This window comes from Pelodiscus sinensis, chromosome 5 (genome assembly GCF_052426305.1).
Source record: "Pelodiscus sinensis isolate ZL-2025 chromosome 5, ASM5242630v1, whole genome shotgun sequence".
NCBI classification, from domain to species: Eukaryota; Metazoa; Chordata; order Testudines; family Trionychidae; genus Pelodiscus; species Pelodiscus sinensis.
Window position 1 is genome coordinate 45,087,062 of NC_143056.1, and position 21,283 is coordinate 45,108,344.

The window sequence follows — 21,283 nt, forward strand, 5'->3', positions numbered from 1 at the left end:
GTGACAAACAGGTGCTATGGCAACGGTGCGCTAACAACCGAGGTGCAGGCAGGGCGACTCCTTCCGGGACAGGTGTTCCAATCCACGGGCGCTGGGAAAGGCGATCATTGGCCATTGAAGCAGTGACGACAGAGAGGGTGGGCTTAGAGATTTAGCCACAGCGCTAATTGGAGTAGCTACGGGCAACCACTGACCAATGAACAGGTAGGGCCCGCCGGAGGGCGGGGCTAGGCACAGCCCGTGGGGACCAGAGATGACAGTGTCAAGGCTACGGGGAACCTCAAGCGGGGCCGAAATGGAGCCGCCTGGGGCGCGGACCCGACTGGTAAGATAAGGGAGGGGGCGGAGCACCATAGGAACCACTGAGGGTTTTTTTCCCTTTGCGGGGACAGAAGGGCCGTGTGACAGTCATGTCACAGCCATGACCAGTTACCATGACAACGGAGCTTCCCTGCTTCTGGCCATGGAGGCCTCTTCTTGCAGGGGCGTGGGAGGCCTCAGCGAAGCAAGGAGTTGAAGTCAGGTCTCCTTTGTCCCTGTGCCTGCACCACAGAGCAGCCTTTGTCCCCCTCTGGCCTGCACTGCTCTGTACTAGCCCGATGCCTTGGACAGCAGCAGCTACCTGAAATGATTCACTGGGAGTCAGGAGGAATAGTTGTGATCAGATTCTGGAAGTCTACAGTGGGACTGTTTGCATTGTGGAGGGGTGTAATTAATGGGGAGATTACAGGCAGTCCCTGGGTTACGTACAAGATAGGGACTGTAGGTTTGTTCTTAAGTTGAATTTGTATATAAGTCGGAACTGGCGTCCAGATTCAGCCGCTGCTGAAACTGACCAGTGGCTGACTACAGGAAGCCCCCGAGTCAGAGTTGCTCAGTCCTGGGCTTTCTGGAATCAGCCGCTGATCAGTTTCAACAGCGGCTGAATCTGGACACCTGGGACAGAGCAGCTGGGGCGCTGTCGGGTAGGTCCCCGCAGCACTGCACTTCAGCGCTGCGGGGACCAACCTGGCAGCACCTCAGCAGCTCTACCTCAGGTGTCCCCAAGTCAGCTGCTGCTGAAACTGATCAGCGGCTGATTCCAGGAAGCCCGGGGCAGAGCAACTCTGCCTCGGGCTTCCTGTAGTCAGCCGCTGGTCAGTTTCAGCAGTGGCTGACTTGGGGACGCCTGGGGCAGAGCAGTTGGGGTGCTGCCGGGTTGGTCCAGTAGCGCCGAGGAGCGGCGCTGCGGGACCAGCCCGGCAGCGCCCCAGCTGCTCTACCCCAGGTGTCGTCGGCGAGAAAAGCCTGGTCTGCTAGGGGGGCGGGGTGCACTAGCTGCGCCCCCCCCCCCCCAGCAGACCAGGGAGACACGGGTAGTGGGACCGCCGAGACGTGCCCCGGTCCCGCCCGCATTCTCTGCGGCTTTGCTCCGCGTCTCCCTGGTCTGCTGGGGGGGTGGGGCTTCCCCCAGCAGACTAGGGAGACAGGGAGCAAAGCCTCAGAGGACGCCAGCAGCGGGACAGGACCCGCTGCCCACGTCTTTGCTCCGCATCTTCCCCCAGCAGACCAGGGAGACGGGGAGCAAAGCCTCAGAGGCTGGGCTGTCCCGCTGCCCTGCTGCCCGGGTCCTCTGCGGCTTTGCTCTGCATCTCCCTGGTCTGCTGCCCCCCCCTCAGCAGACCAGGGAGATGCTGTGACGGCGCGTTGGGGGTCCCCCGTCTCCTGCACCCTGAAATGGCACGAACAGACTTCACCAGCCAGTAGAATACAGGTGGTTTATTGCTTCTTCACGATACAGCACAGAACAGATGTAATCTAGTTACAGGAACTGGGGGCTAAGAGGCCTCAGTGCCCCCCTTGAGATAGGGGAATCCCAGCTCCTTCCCCAGTTCCTTCTCCCCTGCTTTCCAGCCAGGCACTAACTCCACCTCTCCAAGCCCTGCCCCCAGCCTGGGCAGCATTCCACCTCCCTTTGTTTCTCCCCATGGGGGGTTGGTTCAACTGGTATGGAGTCACCTTTGCATAATAAGGTTTTCCCTGCTGGGTCTTGCTTCAGACAGAAGAGGTCACCACAGCCCAGCAAGTACCCCCACTACGTCACAGATGCGGAGCAGCTTTTCTCGCCCCGGAGGGCGGTGGGACCGCGGCGCATCTGGGTGTCCCGCCGCTCGCTTCCTCCGGGGCGAGAAAAGCCCCGTTCATATCTGCGGATCCGACATAAGTCAGATCCGCGTAACTCGGGGACTGCCTGTACTAACCTTTTCTGGACATCCCAGCCATTCAGTTAACTAAATTGCCTGTAAGCCTCAAACCCACAGACAGGTCCTAGAGAGGCTTCAGGAAGTTTTGGGGGAAAGCCAATGAAAACAGTGTGGCTATGTCTGCACTGGCATGATCTTGCGCAAAAACTCTTTTGCAAAAGAGTTCTTGTGCAAAAACTCTTCCAGAAGAGAGCGTTTACACTGGCATGTGCTTTTGTGCAAGAGCATCCATGCCAGTGTAGATGCTCTCTTGCACAAGAAAGCTCTGATGGCCATTTTAACCATAGGGCTTTCTTGTGCAAGAACTTCATGTTGCCTGTCTACACTGGCCTCTTGCGCAAGAACAGTTGCGAAAGAGGGCTTATTCCTGAGCAGGAGCATCAGAGTTCTTGCTCAAGAAGCACTGATTTCGTACATTAGAACATCAGTGTTCTTGCACAAGAACTTGTGGCCAGTGTAGACAGGCAGCTTTTGCGCAAGATCGCGACAATGTAGACACACAGCCTGTATGTTTTTTTGAATGGGAAATAGTAATCTTCCTGCTGCAGTCTTTGTGTGACCAAGGTAGAGCTGGAAGACATGGACTGAGCCAGGAACAAGGCTGGAAATATCCAGTGATATCCATGCTTAAGGAAGGACTTGGAACAACAGATATGCGAGTAGAACAGGGAATGCTTAGTCAGATGTGATCAAGGTTTTTTTATTATTATTATTATTATTATTGATTTTGTTGGACTTATCTGTGTTGAACCCATGTGACCCCTCCCATACACTGTAACTTTTAAACTGAATCCCAGGGAAGCAATTCTCTGTGTTTTTAATCTTTTTTTCAGTTGCTCTATGATATAAAGCAGCAAAGTGTATTTTACCAAGTATGTTTTCTATATTTTGTAAATTTAAAAAATCATCCTTTTAAGACCATGATTTGATTCTGGTGTCCTAAAAGGCAGATAGTTCTATGTGCACATGCCTTAAACTGTTAGGTCAACTATTAAAAAATTATAGGGCGGGGCTAAGTGCTCTCCAAAGTGGGGGTTAAAGAGCTTGAAGGCACCCCACAGGAAGAAATTCCCAAATGTGTCTTCCTGGGTTCTCAAAAAGGTTTGTGCATTTGGATGGTAGAAGTGTACCATCCAAGGTCAGGGAATCTGTGAATGTGGGGCATTTTTAAACAGAAATCTTTAATGGCAGGGTATATTAAAGTCTTTTGTGGGTCCCCATCTTCTGCACTCCAAGTGCCAGAATGGGGGAAAAGGCTGGGCAGAGGGGGCTGCAGCCTCTGCCCAGGAAAGACTGCAGCCAGCTTTCATTATAAAAATCTATTTTATATCCCTACAAATATAGCATCGAAAAGGAACATGGGCTGACAACTGTCACATTCTGCCCAGAGGTTGAAGAGGGATATTTGTGTTACAGGTTATTGAAAAATTATCCTGGCTTGAAATTTGGACTTTTCTTTGTCTCCCATTAGCTCAGAAATGCTTGTTCACAACTCTCCAAATTTCCCAAATTGATAAATCTCAAAATTCCCAACCTGGCATTATTTGGAGAAAAAGCAGATTGTAATTAAGCAAAGCTGTTAATGTATTTTGTTGTGGATAGTTTAAAAATGATTCCTGCTGCCATTGGCTTCAGTGAGAGTTAGATGCTCAATATTGCTCCCATCACTATAAAAGGGAGGATTTTTGCTATTGATGTTCTACAGGCAAGATTCACAGCTGTATCCAAAAAGTGCTGGACACAACTCAAGCTGGGGAGGACAGCATAAAGGATCAAGTTTCACAGATTATAGTGTGTAAACTGAAACAGGCCCAGCAGCAAGATCCTTCCATGACAGAGAGAGCTAGTGAGGCATTGAGTATTCTGCTTTTTGTAGACTATAGATCGGCTCTTTTATGTTGTACTAGAAGATTTACCCAGTGTTGCTGAGGTCCTTAATTCATTTTTTGAAATAAAAGGAAAATGAACATGCATTATTGAAATGATTGTATTTTTCAAAAATTCAGTGTTATTTTTATGAAGTTAATTTTAGTAATTTATTAAAATGGGAATTCCATCAAGTGTATATTTTTTCTTCATCCCTATAAATGCTTACAATTCACTGTGTTTTAACAAAAAAGAGCTATAGTCAATTTGGCTTCCAATAACATTGTCTTCTAGTTTTCAAACCATAAGCATTGATTTAGCTGTCAAAATAGAGCACTACTCCAAATTTCTCTTTTCTAAAAGGTTTATTAAGAATCCTATTCCAGGTTCATCCTGTTTTTCTGGCTCGTCTTGGGTTCGGTCTCTTTCAACATTCACTCAATTATGTCAGTTTTGATGACTGTATTTGATTTGGTGATTCTGTCTCTTTTTGGTTTGGTTTTCTGAGAAGCAATCCCATTTCAGGTGCATCTTGTTTTCCTGGCACAACCAAACCCTTACTTTGCTTTAAGTTATGATAAGAGGAAGCTACATACTGAATTTAGTGGTCCTAGCCCTTACCATTTAGGAGGAATTCTAGATCAGACACACTCTGTAAAATATATAGTAGATTTTCTGCCTTCCTGCACCTGTGAAAATGCACTTTGTAGCTGGCTAAGATGTAGATGGCATCAGATTAGGCATAGGTTGTGTGGGAGTTGCCTTTGTGAACTCAAGACATTGGTATAAGTTTAATTTTTTTCTCAACATCAAGCTTTTATCTCCCTAGGTGTTTCCACCTCAAGGTTCTTCAGATTCTGAGCCAGAAACAGAGAGTATTGGTGGTGGCACCACTAGGCCCAAGACAGATGAGCTGCTGGATTTCCTCCAGCCAGACAAGGATATGGCAACTGCCTCAGGCTCAACTGAGGGATATTATGACACACTGCAGGAACTCAAAATGAAAAACAGACAGTCTCTTTTAGAACTGGGCTTGTTGTACCAGGCAAAATTGGAAAGCAACCAGGAATCCTTCAAGGAGGAACTAGAAGACTTCTTCCAAGACAATGGGCGATTGATTCTGCAGGTCAAGCCGTCTCAGGCTTCAAGGTAGGACACACTGGAAAACTTTTACAGGCAGTCTCCGACTTACGCGGATCCGACTTATGTCGGATCCGCAGTTACGAATGGGGCTGCCCCAGAGTACACGGACTGCGGGACCTCGCAGTCCTGCTGCCCGTGTATTCCGGGGCTTTCTCGGCGTCTCCCTGGTCTGCATACCAGGAAGATGCGCAGCAAAGCCGCGGAGGGGCTCGGGCAGCGGGGCAGCCCAGGCGCGCCTGGATTGCCTCGCTGCCCGAGCCCTCCGGCGGCTTTGCAAAGCCGCGGGGGCTCGGGCAGCGGGGCACCCCAGGTGCGCCTGGGCTGCTCCGCTGCCGGCTTCCCCTCGGCTTTGCAAAGCCGCGGGGGGGCTCGGGCAGCGAGGCAGCCCAGCCCTCTGCGCTATGGGACCAACCCGGCAGCCCCCCAGCTTCTCTACGCCAGGCGTCGGCGAGAAAAGCCTGGTCTGCTGGGGGGGGGGACACTAGCTGCGTCCCCCCCCCCAGCAGACCAGGGAGACGTGGAGCGGCTTTTCTCGCCGCGGAGGATGTAGGCGGCGGGACCACGGCGCGTCTCGTCGGTCCCACCGCCCGCGTCCTCTGCGGCGAGAAAAGCCGCTCCGCGTCTCCCTGATCTGCTGGGGGGAAGTGCCCCGCGCACCGCCAGAGGCGGCGACAGTGGGGGAGGCACCCTGCACTAGCTGCCCGCCCCCCAGTTCGTAACTAGGGGTCCGACTTAAGTCGGACTGACATAACCCGGGGACTGCCTGTATAGCACTTTTGATCAGAGCTTCTCAAAGGACTGTACAAATGTACGTATCATTTCTATCCAGCCAGAAGGTAACTCTCTATTGCATATCCCTTTGAGATTTCTTATCACTTTATTTGTTCCTGCTGCCTTAATAGTCGTGTCTTTGTCCTACCCACAGATCTAGTATCATAAGCCAGTCCAGTTCTTTAACTGACCTAAATCTGGATAGCCTTTGGGTTCAGAAAAATCCCCTCTCACTTCCTCAGTCCCACCTGAGGCCAAAGACTGCTGCATCTGCCTGGGTCTCTACTATCACCATCCCTCAGCCCTTCAAGATGACTCTGCGTGAGGCTTGTAAAAAGCCCCAGTTGATGAGATCACGTGCATCCCTTGAGCTAGAGAAACAAAGGGAAAAAAGGCAAAGTCAGGAGGAGGCAGAGTGCCAGAAGCAGTTCCGGGCACAGCCAGTTCCTGCCCATGTATACTTGCCACTCTACCAGGAAATAATGGAGCAGGATGAGATTCGCAGGGAAGTGGGAATGCAGAGAAGAAAAGAGTTGCTCCTTTCCACTCAGCGACCCTTCAGCTTCCTGGAAAAGGAGGAGAAAAAAAAGGAGGCCATGAAACAGAAGGTACTGGCAGCACTGGCTCCAGTTAAGAACTCCAAACCAAAAGACAGCAAGATGATCCCTAAATCCACCTATAACTCAGTTCTTGGGGATAAACTCAAAGGTAAAGTGTTTAGTGGTCTTCCTGTAGAAGGGATTCCATGTCTGACTCACTTTGCCTGTCTTCTTTCTCACTGTCTGACTATGGCAATACATACTGGGAAATAATATGTTCTGCTCCTTGTCCGGTCAGGCACTTCCTGACAGGGTTATCTCTTCAGGAGAAGCATCAAGATTGTTCAGAGCCATAAGAAACAAGCTGTTATCCCATATGTAGGGATTGAAAGAAGGCCTTTTGTTAGCCTGTCCATCCACCATGTACAAATATTTATTTTATCAGAGGGTGAGTAAAAGAAACAGCAGGGCAGGGTACTCTCACTGCCTACTTCAGAGTTTGAACTTCCAAGCATCTGCAGCATGTGAATGAGGAAGACATTTTCTCCACAGCATAGAATTGCATAGTTATGTGGATTATATGAAGGGATAACAAAGTGTTGTTGTAGCCATGTCCCATGTCACAAGGTGGGTGAGATAATGTATTTAATTGGACCATTTTCTGTTGGTGAGACAAGCTTTTAAGTTACACAGAACTTCTATTCTGTTCAGGAAAAGGTACTCTGTGTTATAGCTAAACACAAGGTTAAACTGCATAAGTAAATTCTGTTCAACCTTGCATTTAGCTGGGACATTCTGAATACATTTCCCAGACCTGAAGAAAAGCTCTGTGTAACACAAAAGTTTATCTTTTTTACCAACAGAAGTTAGCCCATTATAAGATATTGCCTTACACACATTGTCTCTGTAATGCACAGGCATAGGAAGTAGGGGTGTTGGGAGTGCTGCAGCACCCCCAGGTTTTTGGCATCCCAACTGCATGCCTGCTGCTGCCCTGGATCTTGACCACTAGATCTCCTAGGAGGCCGTGAGGAGCACTGATGGATTAGGGTGGGTGCAACTCAGCACCACCCCTCCTGTCCAGCACCACTGTTGTACTGAGAAAAAAGCTAAAGTATATCAAAATAGGAGGGGGAGCCACCAATTGTAGTGATATTGTCATGGGGGGACATGAGATTGCATCAACCTGTTTGATGGAACATGGCCTAGGGAAGAGAATGGGAATGTTGGACTTTGAAAAATCTCCATGTCTCTAAGTAACCTCATACCTTTTTGATCATGAGCATGTGCAAGTATACATGCGTACACAGAATGGGAACACTGTAGGAGTATATCCCTTGTATTCCCAACCACCCTCTCCTCTCACACATCCCACCATGGGATGCAAGAACAGGAGAGGAACTTGATAGGCTAATTCATTTTTTTCCCTTGGGAGGGGGAATCAGCAATGGGACAGATCTTCCTGTAAACAAAAGAAGACAGATGGGACATTACAACTTGAGAATCATTTTCTCATATCAGGTACCACTGCTGTTCCACATATACTAGTAGCAAGGCTTGGAGTCCTATATAAAGTGCTCAGGCAAGCCACACCTGATTTTTTTTTACCAGATGAATTTTCATTTTACCAGTCAATGAAGAAGCAAAAGCAGGAGCCATAAAAGTTAGGACACAACATCTCTGGCTTGTTAATCTGATATCAGAGGACATACTCTGTGATGGCACTGACTCAGCTCTTTTAACTGGGTGGGCTGATGTCAATGCACAGGTCTAGCTTGCTTGGCTAACAAGTTAGAAGTCTCCCTTAAGTTACAAAATTAAAACCTCTAGATTTTTGATCTGTTGTTAAAGGAAATAATGTGTCTGAGCACTCAGGCTATGTCTACACTGCAAAGTTTTTGTGCAAAAATGGCTGTTTTTGCGCAAAATCCTGTGGAAAGTCCACACCTCAAATGATCTTTTGCTCAAGTAAATCAGCAGTAAAATGGCAGAACAGAGGGCTTTTGCTGGTGTAGGTAAACCTCCTTCTATGAGGCATAACTCCCTTTTGCGCTACAGCTATTGCGCAAAAAGGCAAGTGTGGATGCTCCAGAAGGGTTTCTTGGGAAAAAGCACAGGTGCTCTGATGGCCATTCTTTGCACAAGAGCGTCCATGCAGTGTGGACGCTTTCTTGCGCAAAAGCACATGGTTCTTGTGATGCGCTTTGAGGTGTGGACATGCTCTTGTGCCAGAAGTTTTTGTGCAAAAACTCTTGTGCAAAAGGCTTCTTGCACAAGAAGCCTGCAGTGTAGACATAGCCTCAGTGTCTCTATCTGGGCTGATGTCAAAGCATCTTTGAATTCATTAGCTCAGCTGCTTAAACGTGCTGTTCTGATGCAAAGGCACAAGTGTCCCTGAGCTCATTGACTCACCCTCTGTAAGTTGATGAATTAATGTGAAAGTACAAGCTTTTATGAGAGTTACTAGCTCAGAGAATTTACACCTTCTTTTGACATCTAGTATTGGCCACTGGTGTATTAAATAGATGGTGAAAAATTTCCAGATAACTGATTCTAAGCTATATAGTCTATGCTGGTTTGACAGAGTTGGAAGGAGAATATTAAAGGACAAGATGAAGCTTAAAAGTTCAAGATGGGAGATATCTATTAAGTTATAAAGGTCTCTCATATAGGATTGTTCCCCACTGTCTGTTTCCAGGGCTCTGTCCACTTTTAATGTTCTAATCAATGAAGCTTCTACCAGTTCCTTCAAGCAAGAATTCCTTGGCTAAATATAGCTCTGTCAGGGAACTTTTCCTCATATTCAACCTAAATGTGCCTACTTGAAGACCCGTATGTACATTTTCCTTCCTTCAGATATTTATAGATTTGTTTCCCAGGAATTGTTGTTTAGGCAACCAGCACATACTTAGCTCTTGAGAAATCAATCCCCCAATCATTTTCATTGCTCTTCTCAGTCCCTCTACTTTGTCAATATCTTTCTGGTACTTTGGTGCCAAGAATTCAAACCACTATTGCAGGCAGAGTTCACCATAGCCATATACAGTCTCAAATCATCTCCATGTTCATGATGTATTTGCCTATACTATCGAAATTTGCATTGGTCATTTTAAAGCCATATCACATTTCTTTGCAAATGTCTAATTGCTATGATCTCTTTCCCTTTACTGTTGCCTCTGGTTTTATTCCCCATTTAGCATGCTTGCTTTAATATAGCAGGTGAAAAAATTATCTTTAATGTACTGAACTAAATGGACTGTTGGACTGACTGGACTGGGGTCAGACTGTTGATTCCAAGCTACATGCACTATGCTCCGCTGTGACAGAGTTGGCAGAGCAAGATTAAAGGACATTTGATAAGTTAGACAACTGATGTGATCTGACAGTGCTAAGTGACTGGGTGGATCATTGTTTTGCCATTCTATGCTGGCATGGTTGATATCCCAGCAGTCAGCGTGTGTACCGTGTACCATTGCAATTAAGCAAATGACCATTTAGATACCCACGAATGCAGGTTTCATGTGTTACATGGGAATCAGCAAAAAAAAAGTGAACATTTTTAACCTTATTGCACCATCTGCACTATCCACCATCTTTTCTAAAAGTGGAAAAATGATTGTTTACATAGCATCCATGAAACAACAAACATGAAAAGAGTCAAGTATGCAAATTATCCTTACAACATACACTGCTCATGTCTCATGGAAAATTAGGCCCAGAAATTACAGGAAATGAGGACTTCAGGGATGCAAGGCTCTGCTCCCCACTGAATGTACTATATTTTTGCCCAGATTTTTTTTTATGAGGACTAAGATGAATGGATCCCAAATAGAAAAAAAATCATCTTGTAAAAATATTTGAGTTGCAGTATCTTACCATGACATTCATACAGGATAGAAGGGTACAGCTACCCTCAACAGCACCCTTGTTTGTGGTGGTGGTGAAACAACCAACTGCATCCTGAGTGGGAGGGGCGAATGGTGTACTCACAGAGGGTATGTCTACACTGAAAAGTTAGTTCGAACTAACGGACGTTAGTTCGAACTAACTTTCCTAGGCGCTACACTAGCGCTCCGCTAGTTCGAATTTGAATCGAACTAGCGGAGCGCTTAGTTCGAACTAGGTAAACCTCATTTTACGAGGATTAAGCCTAGTTCGAACTAGCTAGTTCGAATTAAGGGGTGTGTAGACCCTTAATTCGAACTAGTGGGAGGCTAAGGCTTCCCAGGTTTCCCTGGTGGCCACTCTGGCCAACACCAGGGAAACTCTATACCCCCCTCCCAGCCCCGGACCCCTTAAAGGGGCACGGGCTGGCTACGGTGCCCATGCCAGGTGCAAGCCTGCCAGCACCCAGCCAGCAGACCCTGCACCTGGCACGGCACAGAACCACCCACCCGATGTCCCCCAGCCCTCCCCCTCTTCCCGGGACCAGGCTGGCGGCTCCCGGGAGCTTGCCCTGGACCGCAAGAGGCGGGCACATTCCTAGGCTAGTGCGGACATCGTGGACCTCGTCCACGATCTCCGCACTAGGCACAGGAAAGTGGCCGTCTAGGGTAGGAGAGCTGCCAGCCTGGCCACCCAGGAGCAGGTGTGCATGAAAATCAAGGGGGTCCACTGAGACCCCCGACCCTGAGCCCTGAGCTTACAATGGCCATCCTGGGTCAGACCAAAGGTCCATCTAGCCCAGTAGCCTGTCTGCCGACAGCGGCCAACCCTAGGGACCCTGGAGGGGATGGACCAAAGACAGTGACCAAGCGATTTGTCTCGTGCCATCCCTCTCCAGCCTTCCACAAACCTTGGGCAGGGACACCACTCCTACCCCCTGGCTAATAGCACTCCATGGACCCAACCTCCATGACTTGATCTCACTTCCCTTTAAACTCTGTTCCAGTTGTAGCCTTCACAGCCTCCTGCAGCAAGGAGTTCCGCAGGTTAACTATTTGCTTTGGGAAGAAGAACAACTTTCTCTTACTAGTTTGAAGCCTGCTACCCATTCCTTTCCTTTGGTGTCCTCTAGTCCTTCTTTATGGGAACTCAGGAAGAACTTTTCTGAATGCACCCTCTCCACCCAACCCCTGCTTTTAGAGACCTCTATCCTGTCCCCCCTCCGTCTCCTCTTTTCTAAGCTGAACAGTCCCAGTCTCTGTAGCCTCTCTTCATCTGGGACCTGTTCCCAACCCCTGATCATGTTAGTTGCCCTCCCCTCTCCCAGCCTTTCTCTTCCCCTCTCCCACCTCCTTTTCCCAGTCTCCCCCAGTTTTGTTCAATAAAGACAGAGTCAATGTTGGAAGAAACGTTATCTTTATTTTGTACATCAATAAGAAGGGGGGCTAGGGAAGGATAAGTGGAAGGGGGTGAGGGAGGAATGGGGTATGAGCCCCCGATGGGGAGGACTGGGCTGGCTCTGCGGGCTTCTGGGGGTGGAAGCTCTCCTACAGCCCCCCGATTGTCCCCTCTCCCCAGATGGCAGCCTGCAGCAAGTGCAGCCGGGCTGATGGCCGAGTGGTGTGATGTGCCCAGTGTGGGTACTCCGGGCACTCCAAGCCAGAACTTCTTTGTAAGTGGGGCACCCCTTAGAACTGTCTGTCCGGGGTGGGGGTCGGGACCCTTTAAGCGCAGCCCTCGGCTAGCCTGAGACAGCATCTCCATGCTCTAAGTCCTCCTCTTATGCCCTGCCGGCACTGCTTCGGCCATCCTTAAGCCCTGTTCAGAGTCCACTCAATGTGGACTTGCTAGTTCGAATTAGCAAAATGCTAGTTCGAACTAGTTTTTAGTTCTAGACGAGTTAGTTCGAATTAGCTTAGTTCGAATTAACTAATTCGAACTAAGTTAGTTCGAACTAGCGCTGTAGTGTAGACGTACCCTAACTTATGCCACAGCAAGACAGAAAAATCAGTCGATGGTGTTTGTAAGGTGTTAGGGAAAAGTCATAAAGGACTAATTGTGACGTAGTGTGGGTACCTTGCTGGTTGCTAGGATAGGGTTGTGAGTGACTTCCACTGGCTGCTGGCTGCAGGACGGCCCAGCAGGGCAGGGGATGAGTCATTATGCAAGGGGGCTTCGAACCTGTCTGACCAGTTATCTCCCAGGAAGAGGAACAATGGGAAGAAGGGGAATGGAGCCCTGGCTGGGGGCAGGGCTGAAAGTGAGTTAGTTAGGTTTCTGGCTGGTATCATGGAGGAAGCAGCCGAGGCAACGGGCTGGGATTTAGGGGCCCAGGCTCCCCCATCTCAAGGGGGGCTGAGGCATCCTAGGCCTGCCCTGTAACCAGATTAGATCTGTGCTGTGCTGTATCCTGGAGAAGCAATAAACTCCCTCTGTTCTACTGGCTGGTGGAGTCTGTCCGTGCCATTACGGGGGTGCAGGAGACGGGAAAACCCCAATGTGCCATCACACTAATCTTGAATTTTGGGTGGAAAAATGCTGTAAGCAAACAAATATTGAACATTCTATCTATGTTAGCTGCTCCCAACCTCTCCCTTTTCTATGTTGTCAATTACCAACATCCTCTTGAAGTCTTTCTTCTCATTGATTTGGTTTTGATTCCCAGAAGCTGAACTCTACAGAAAAATCCGCATTCAGATGAGAGCCAAGGATCTTTTGGAAAACTCCTTCGCTCCTATTGATCTTAGCAACAGACAAAGAGAGTCATACTCCCGAACTGCCACCAAAACTAAGCAAGAAAAACTTGGCTTCCTGCAAGATGACTTCAGCTTTAAACCAAGAATTAACCCAGTTGTACCTGATTTTGAAAAACTGTATTGGGCATATCAGAGAGAAGCAATAAGGATACGAGAAGTCAAAGAGCCAACTCATAATCAACCATTTAAACTGAGAACCTCCAGTCTCCTTTGCAGGCAGAAGCAGGCTAATGAGCAGATAATGAAGGTGAGGGATGATGACTCTAGGTGTCAGATTGCTGGGATCTGTCTTTTAATTTATAATTCTACTAGAAGATGTATCTGGTGTTGCTTGGTCCTAAATTCAAATAGTTTTTGGCTGGGGGAAAATGAAATGAAAATGTACATGCTTCATTTAAAATCATTGTTCTGGGGTGGGGCTGGGATGTAGGGTTCAATATGCAGACTACCCTGGGTAGAGAGAACTACCCCAGCCCTCTCTCACTGCAGCAGCTTGGGGCCAGGTGAGAAGCACCTCTCCATGGCTGCTACAGTTCCAGTGAGCACAGCTAGGGAAGGGGTGCCTGTCCCCCCAGCTGGGTCAGGTCCAGGTTCATCTGCCATTTGCGCTCCCCAGCCAAAGTAAGGAATGCAGCAAACTGCACTTTCCTCTTGCTCCCTGATGAAAAGGAACAGCCAGCAATGTTACAATATGAATAGGGGTGGTGGGGAGCTTCAGGTCCCCGCCTCGCTCTTCCTAAAAGGTGCCTGGAAGGTGGGAGACTTGGGGCTAGAGCAGTCCTGGACAGGGAGGGCAGGGGGAGCATAACCCCAGCCAGCCTCTTTCACCTGCCTGGTGATTCTATCTCTTTTCTCTTTGGTTTTATGAGAAGCTATCCCATTTCAGGCGCATCTCATTTTCCAGGCACAACCAAACCCTGACCTTGCTTTAAGTCAGAAGGGGAAGCTGCATACCAAGTTTGGTGGCTCTAGCTCTAAGGGCTCGTCTACACTGGCCCCTTTTCTGGAAGGGGCATGTTAATTTCACCTATCGTAGTAGGGAAATCCGCGGGGGATTTAAATATCCCCCGCGGCATTTAAATAAAAATGTCCGCCGCTTTTTTCCGGCTTTTAAAAAAGCCGGAAAAGAGCGTCTACACTGGCCCCGATCCTCCGGAAAAAGCGCCCTCTTCCGGAGGCTCTTATTCCTACTTCAAAGTGACTTCAAAGTGACTTCAAAGTGACTTCAAAGTAGGAATAAGAGCCTCCGGAAAAGGGCGCTTTTTCCGGAGGATCGGGGCCAGTGTAGACGCTCTTTTCCGGCTTTTTTAAAAGCCGGAAAAAAGCGGCGGACATTTTTATTTAAATGCCGCGGGGGATATTTAAATCCCCCGCGGATTTCCCTACTACGATAGGTGAAATTAACATGCTCCTTCTGGAAAAGGGGCCAGTGTAGACGTAGCCTTACTGTTTAGGAGGAGTTATTGGAAAAAAGACAAACACACAGATAGACAAACTCTCTCAGATACATAGGTAGATATATTTTTACTGAAGCTGACCAATCTGAAGGGAGACCTGTCCGCTGTTGTCTAAGATAGCCCCTCTGTAGATCCATGGCCAGCCACACACACAGGAGTGAGGCAAAAGAAGCCAATGCTCAGACACTTCTGCCTACTCTTAGGCAGATCCTGTACTCATTTTTTCAGGAGTACAGGATCTTTTGAAAAAGGGTTTTATTTCCGATCGATCCCCGTCTAAACAGCCATTTTTCTTTCAAAAAGCCCCGTTTCGGGAAAAAAACGTGGCCACCATTATGCAAATGAAGCGCAGGAAATTTAAATCCCGGCTTCATTTGCAATTTCAAAGTGTCTAATTTACATTCCTTTTTCGAGAAAAGGGATGTAGTTTAGACACAGCCTCAGTCAGGTCCAATCTAACTTCAGCCTTCTGGAGGAGAACTGAGGGGAATAGACTCTGATAAAGACCTTCCCCAAAATAAGAGTACAATGAGCTATTTCTACTAGAGGGAAAAAATTGGGTTCATGATGTAATATGAGCAGTATGAGTAATATGCCTCTTGGAGGCAGCCTGCTGAATCAGTGTTTTCATGCTCAGCTTATCGTATTCATAGAATACTGTAACTAGAAGGAACCTCAAGAGATCAAGCCCAGTCCCCTGCCCTCATGGCAGGACCACGCTCTTACATATCTCCAGTGATGTGGAGTGTTTAACTACCCTGACAGTTACGAAGTTTAAACCCTTTGCTTCTTGTCCTATCATCAGATGCCGAGGGTAGGGGCGTGCGGGAGGGAATATTCTCCTTGGCCTCTGATGATAGGACAAGAAACAGTGGGCTTAAAATGAAACAAGGGAGAATTAGGTTTGACGTTAGGAAAAACTTCCTAATTGTCAGGCTGGTTAAACACTGGAATAAATTGCCTAAGGAGGTTGTAGAATCTCCATCACTGGAGATATTTAAGAGCAGGTTAGACAGACACCTGTCAGAGATTATATAAACTGTGCTTGGTCCTGCCATGAGGGCAGGGGACTGGACTTGATGATCTCTCGAGGTCCCTTCCAGTTCTAGTATTCTATGATTCTATGAATATGAGCAGCTGAGCATGAAAACACTGATTCAGTGGGCTGCCTCCAAGAGTGCCTGGAGCCTTGAAATGCAACAGTGCATTCCAGAATAGCAGCTTTTCCACTGCTAAGAAGAAGTATTACAATTTATACTTTGTTTTGTGAATTTTGTTTCAGTAACCTTATTTCCTTATCTATGTTGAGCAATTTGTGCAATTTATCAGAAACTCACTTCTTTGCAAACATTATGAATTCTTAAGTTTTTTTATATTTTATAAGTAAGCGAGAAGAAAAGGAAAATTCATGCATCCCATTCCAGTGGGATGTGGAGTAGTCTTTCAAGGGAAGTGGTGAAAAGAAGGTCTTTAAAATTAGACTGAACAAAACCCTAGACAAAAGCTATAGTGACAAGAGATGGGCAAGATTCTTTTTCATCTCTCCAATGCCATGTGTAAGGACTCCAATCAAACTTCATTGGTAGGCATGAATTGGAAGTCTGCCCTCACAGATTGCTGCAGGTATGTTTGAGTCCTTTCAATAGCCATCTAAAGAACAACAGAAGAGATTCTGTATCTTTCACAATTTCACTAAACTAGATTTTTTTTTCAGGATTTTCAGCAGCCTTCCAAGCCTCCAGTGCAAAGAAGCCATTCTCTGACTGGTCTCTCATCTCTCTCTTCCAATACCCTTCCGGTGCATATTACAGATGCAACAAGAAAGAGGGAATCTGCTATTAGGTAAGTAGGAAAAAAAGTGCTCCACTAATAATAGAGAAAGACATTTGAAATTGTTTCGCTCTTCCCTATCACACCTACTATTCCCAGCAATGCCTGTATTGTTTTTTCTGGAAGTAGCTTCTCCGCCATTGAGGGGCTGACTTCTGTAGGAAACCTACTTTTCCCTCTGCATGTCTGTCTGGTCTCCCTTAAAAAAACTAAAAAAAGAGTGGTCCTGTAGCACTTTAGGCTATGCCTGCACTACCAGGTTATTTCAACATGTTATTTTGAAATAATAACTCCGGAAATAACTATTTTGAAATAAGCATATTCCACTTCACAAGCAGGAGTTATTTCAAAATAACAAGCCCATTATTTCAAAGTAACAGGCTTAGTAGTGTGGATGCTCACCTTGTTATTTTGAAATAACAAGTGTAGACATCTTAGAGACTAACAAAAGAATATAGATGGTATCATGAGCTTTCGTGGGCACAACCCACTTCTTCAGATGAGTGAAGTAAGAAAAACAGAGGGGCACAAAACCCCCAAAAATTGAAAGCAGAAAAAGAAGGGATATGGGGAGGAGAAAAAACCTGTCAATTATAGTGTCCGGGTTAAATTAGGCTAATAGAATGGGCTGTACGTCTCCCTCTTTCTTTGTCATTTCTTATATAGCCCCACACAGGGGCCAAGATACACACCAGGCCCCTAGGCAAGCCAGGGGGAAATGGCTCTGTGCTCCGGAAGGGGCGGGGCTGGGGCTGGGGCTAGCCTCTCACAAGCAGTCTCAGCACCACCCAGAGCGTGCTGCACAGGGCTATGATAGTGATTTAAAGGACCTGGGACTCCTGTCCACCACCACCGCCACTTTAGAATCACCAGACGCTGGTGCAACTGCCCTTTTTGCTCCACCCCTTTTAGCACTCCTCCTTGGGCTGGCCTTTAATCCCATCACTTTGGTATCCAAGTGCCTATTGTCTTCCCCCTCTCATCTTCCTCCTCCATGTATTTCTTCCTTGCTAGTCCCCTTCACTTGCTTGTTCCCCTCTCTTGCTATGCTGCCCCCTAGTGTTTTGGCATTACAAGGCAGTAACATCATAACCCTTTTAGACAACTAGGCACATTTCACCATTATCAGTATGTGATTCCCAGCCAATAGTCCTGAACTCTGAAATGAACCTGCTGCTTCACTACTAACTTCTCTCTGTTTAGACACTTCCAGGAAAACAAAAAGATCAGGGAGAAAAAAGAAATTCACTGGATGGAAGTACAGAGAAAGAAATGTCAGGCTATGCACAAATCTCTGAGCAGCCGAGCAAAAGCCATGGATCCCCATAAAAGTTTGGAGGAGACACATAAGGAGAAGCTGAAAGAGAACTGGTCAGTATCCCAGGTCACACAGATAAATGGCTCTTTGCAGCAGCCAATTATTTTTAACAACAAAAGATAATTAGTTTGTAAGGGTGAGCCTGGGCACATATGACCCAAAATCTAGCTTTTTTTTTTTAAGCAGCCAGGCCTATTTCACGGACTTCTTTTTTTTTTTTTTTAATTTCAATACTGCTCTTTCCAAACTGATAGAAAAAGCAACAAGGACCACACTTTCTGAGATACCTCCACCAATGCAACCTCAATGTTTGTGTTTGTTTTGTTTGCTCACCTTCTAGTGGAACATTAGCTAGTGCTGTGTAATCTGAAGCAGCATAAGTGCATTTTGTTTGATGCAGTCAGTATGTGAAGCAGAAACAAAGCAAGTAAGAGAATGTCATGGATTATCTGAGATGAAGATTTAGAAGGTCATTCCAACTGATCAGAAACCAAGCAGTCAATCAGAGGACACCACTGTTAGTCAAATAACTTTTTCATTTCAGGCAGAATGACCAAAAAAGAACAAAGGAGTACAAAAAAGAACTGGAAGAAATGGAGATACGAGTAAAGAACAGACCATACCTCTTCGAACAGGTCACAAAGGTAACCACTCAAAGTTCCAGTACAAATATGGAGCATAGAATATATTGGTAGCTCATTATAGAGATGAATAAGGAAGCCTGTGATAAATAGGCTTTTTTCAGCCCCCCCCCCTTACTACAGAAAGGTGTTGCACTGAGAGGGGGAGACTTTTCCCTTCTTTCAAGAGGGCTGGGTGGGACTCCAAAGTGGATCTAATTCCTACACCAGTCCCACCTACTCACCCAACTTCTCCCTCAAACTGAGAACCAGCACAGAGAAAGAAGGGTGCAGCTATTGGCCTACTCGGACTTGGGTGCTGTTCACAGGGAGTGAGAGTCAGGCAAGGAACAGGAGTGTAGAAGGAAGTGAGTCACAGTTGGGTCGGATCTGTGGATCATACTCTTTTAGTACCTAACTCTGATATAGTCCAGCTGACAATGAACAGAGCTTTCTGTATGATCACAACTTCCTGTGTAGCTACTAGGGACTGAATCCCTCTAGATAAAATTATTTTATGGTGTCCATTATGGGGAAGGATCCAATTTTGGTTGGTTCATATTTCTGTTTCAATTCCACAGCATGATGCTCGGCGAGAGGCAGAGCAACACTATCAGGACACCCTTTGTCAGGTGGGGCTGAATGAGGAATTTGTAAGGAACAAAGGGACAGATGCTACTGACCTTCCAAGGGAGGAAGATCCTGAAACTCACAGGTAATCAAAGTAATAAGAATATAGAATGAACTTGCCCATCTTTGGCTAGACACACATTCTTTTTCCTTGTTCCTAAAGAGTTCTAATCTGTGCCTTCACAGGTAAAAAGTAGAACTCAGTTACACCTTTATCAAGTAATAAGGCTCCCCTACTACTCTTTGTGCTTATGATTTGTATGGCTGACTACTTCTGCTTCTCATGCAAATAATAAAGAGGTTTAGATAATTTCCAATACTTAACAAAAGCTCCTGACTGTTTCTACAGAACTCAGGAACCTCAGAAAGACATTGACAGCGACACTGTACAGGAAGAATCATCATCATCTTAGGAAAAGCAAAGAACAAAAAAACAAACCTGCACAAAACTCAGTTGGACCTGATGCTGAGAGAAGTTCCAAACTATTTACCTGCATAACGCCATTTTCTGATTTCTTGCTTCCTGTGATCTCAGGAGGATGCTGTTTTGTGGAGCAGCATTGTGTGGGCCACAAAGCATGACCGCACACACATTGTACATGCAAGGTCACACTATGTGGAACAAAATGGCATCCTGCCCACACTCAGGAGAATATCCACTGATGACGTGACCACAGTCCTGTCTGCTGATGGCACAGTCCCACTTGGGGGTCACAATCTATAGTTTGGGAACCACTGTTCCAGACCTTCGACAGAAACTCAGAGTTATGAACACCTCTGAGTCCGTAACTCTAAAATGTTCATAATTCTGAACAAAACATTATGGTTATTCTTTCAAAAGTTTACAACTGAACATTGGCTTAATACAGCTCATAAGGCTTCACTATGTAGAAGAAAAATGAATGCTGCTTTCATTTTAATTTTTTTTAAGAACAGAGGTTCCCAACCTGTGGTCCTTGACAGTACTATAGGGCGTCCATGGAAAGTTCAGGAAAAGTAAGGATTGGGCCCACTGTGGGACTGGTTCTTTCCACCAGGTGATTCTCACCCAGGGTTCACTGTTCGTAACTAGCCACATGCACATTGCCTCCCGCCCTCGGGATGGGATCTTGATATCCCAGGAGACACCATCCGTCTTCCCGTTGCCAGCTGCACTGCTGTTTATGCTCCAGCCCTCTCCGCGTCCCAGTCCCATGATCCTTACTTTTCTTTGCCTTTTCTTATTTTTTTCCTCCCCTAGGACTCTGTGCCCAGGCAAGGGCAGAGTGCCAGAGAGGAGCTGCCTTTGGCCACGAGAGCCCTCTCGCTCCATGGATGGGCAGGGGACAGAGGGGGCAGGAGCGGAGGAAGCAGCACAGGCCAAGGGATGTGCTAGCCCCCGCTTTCTGCTACTCAACTTGGGGAGTCCGTAAAATTTTAACATTGAAATGGGGACCGTGCGCTCAGAAAGGTTGGGAACCACTAGTTTTAGAAGGTTGAGTTTAACCTTCCCTCACCCCATCTCTGCTGCTGCCTGCTTGATACTTCTGGTTCCAAATAAGCTTGGTGGTTGGTCACTATAACTTTGGAGTTCATAACTCAGATGCTACAGGTTGAACCGCTCTAGTCTGGCACTTTCAGGACCTGACTTTTGCTGAACCAGAGAATTTACTAAACCACGGGGGGTCAGTAGTGTGTAGCAGCATTACAAACACTTCCCACTGTTTACTGGGCTCTTAGACAACATTTAGAGGTAAATTAGAGCTAAATAACAGCACAGAACTCTGAGCGCTAGGACTGGTGTCTGTAAATAAACTTTATGGGACTGTAGGAAACTTGGCCACACCCATGATAATCATGCCATGACCAGAGAATGCCAGACTAGAGAGGTTCAATCTTTACTGTATTTCCAAGTGATTGACTTGAAAAAAATTGCTGTGGTTTGGATAACATAGGAAGACTACACATGGGAGCAAGGTGAGAATTGACTCTTGTCTAGAACTTCTTGCCCTTCTCCTTGGTCGCACACCCTCCTAAATCCTTCACACGTGTTTCCCAACTGATTCATTTTCCCATCCCTTATTCTGGTTTAGAACCAACAGTGAAACGGCTTGAAGCAGATAAGATGGGTTGGAGCATTATTGCTGAAAAGGAGAGGTAAACCTGAAGATGTGTACACTTTATTCACTTCCTTTGTGCTCAAAAGACTGACTGGAAAGGGCAAATAAAATTCTGCTCTAAAGCTG

The 21,283-nt window shown here is 46.8% G+C and overlaps 1 protein-coding gene and 1 long non-coding RNA gene across 2 annotated transcripts; one reads left to right on the top strand and one right to left on the bottom strand.

Moving 5' to 3' along the window:
* Window positions 1-75: 75 nt before the first annotated feature.
* FAM161B (FAM161 centrosomal protein B) lies at window positions 76-21,283 on the top strand. The gene is made up of 9 exons (XM_006117728.5): window positions 76-325; window positions 4,939-5,258; window positions 6,178-6,731; window positions 13,113-13,450; window positions 16,375-16,502; window positions 17,694-17,861; window positions 18,353-18,452; window positions 19,010-19,143; window positions 19,408-21,283. The coding sequence occupies exons 1-9, from the start codon at window positions 254-256 to the stop codon at window positions 19,469-19,471; spliced, it is 1,878 nt and encodes a 625-aa protein (XP_006117790.4). The 5' UTR covers window positions 76-253; the 3' UTR covers window positions 19,472-21,283.
* On the bottom strand, window positions 6,257-10,546 carry LOC112544893 (uncharacterized). Its single transcript, XR_016349624.1, has 3 exons — window positions 10,439-10,546; window positions 6,497-6,589; window positions 6,257-6,394 (listed from the first exon to the last, which is right to left on the bottom strand). It is a non-coding gene; the product is annotated as an uncharacterized LOC112544893 (long non-coding RNA).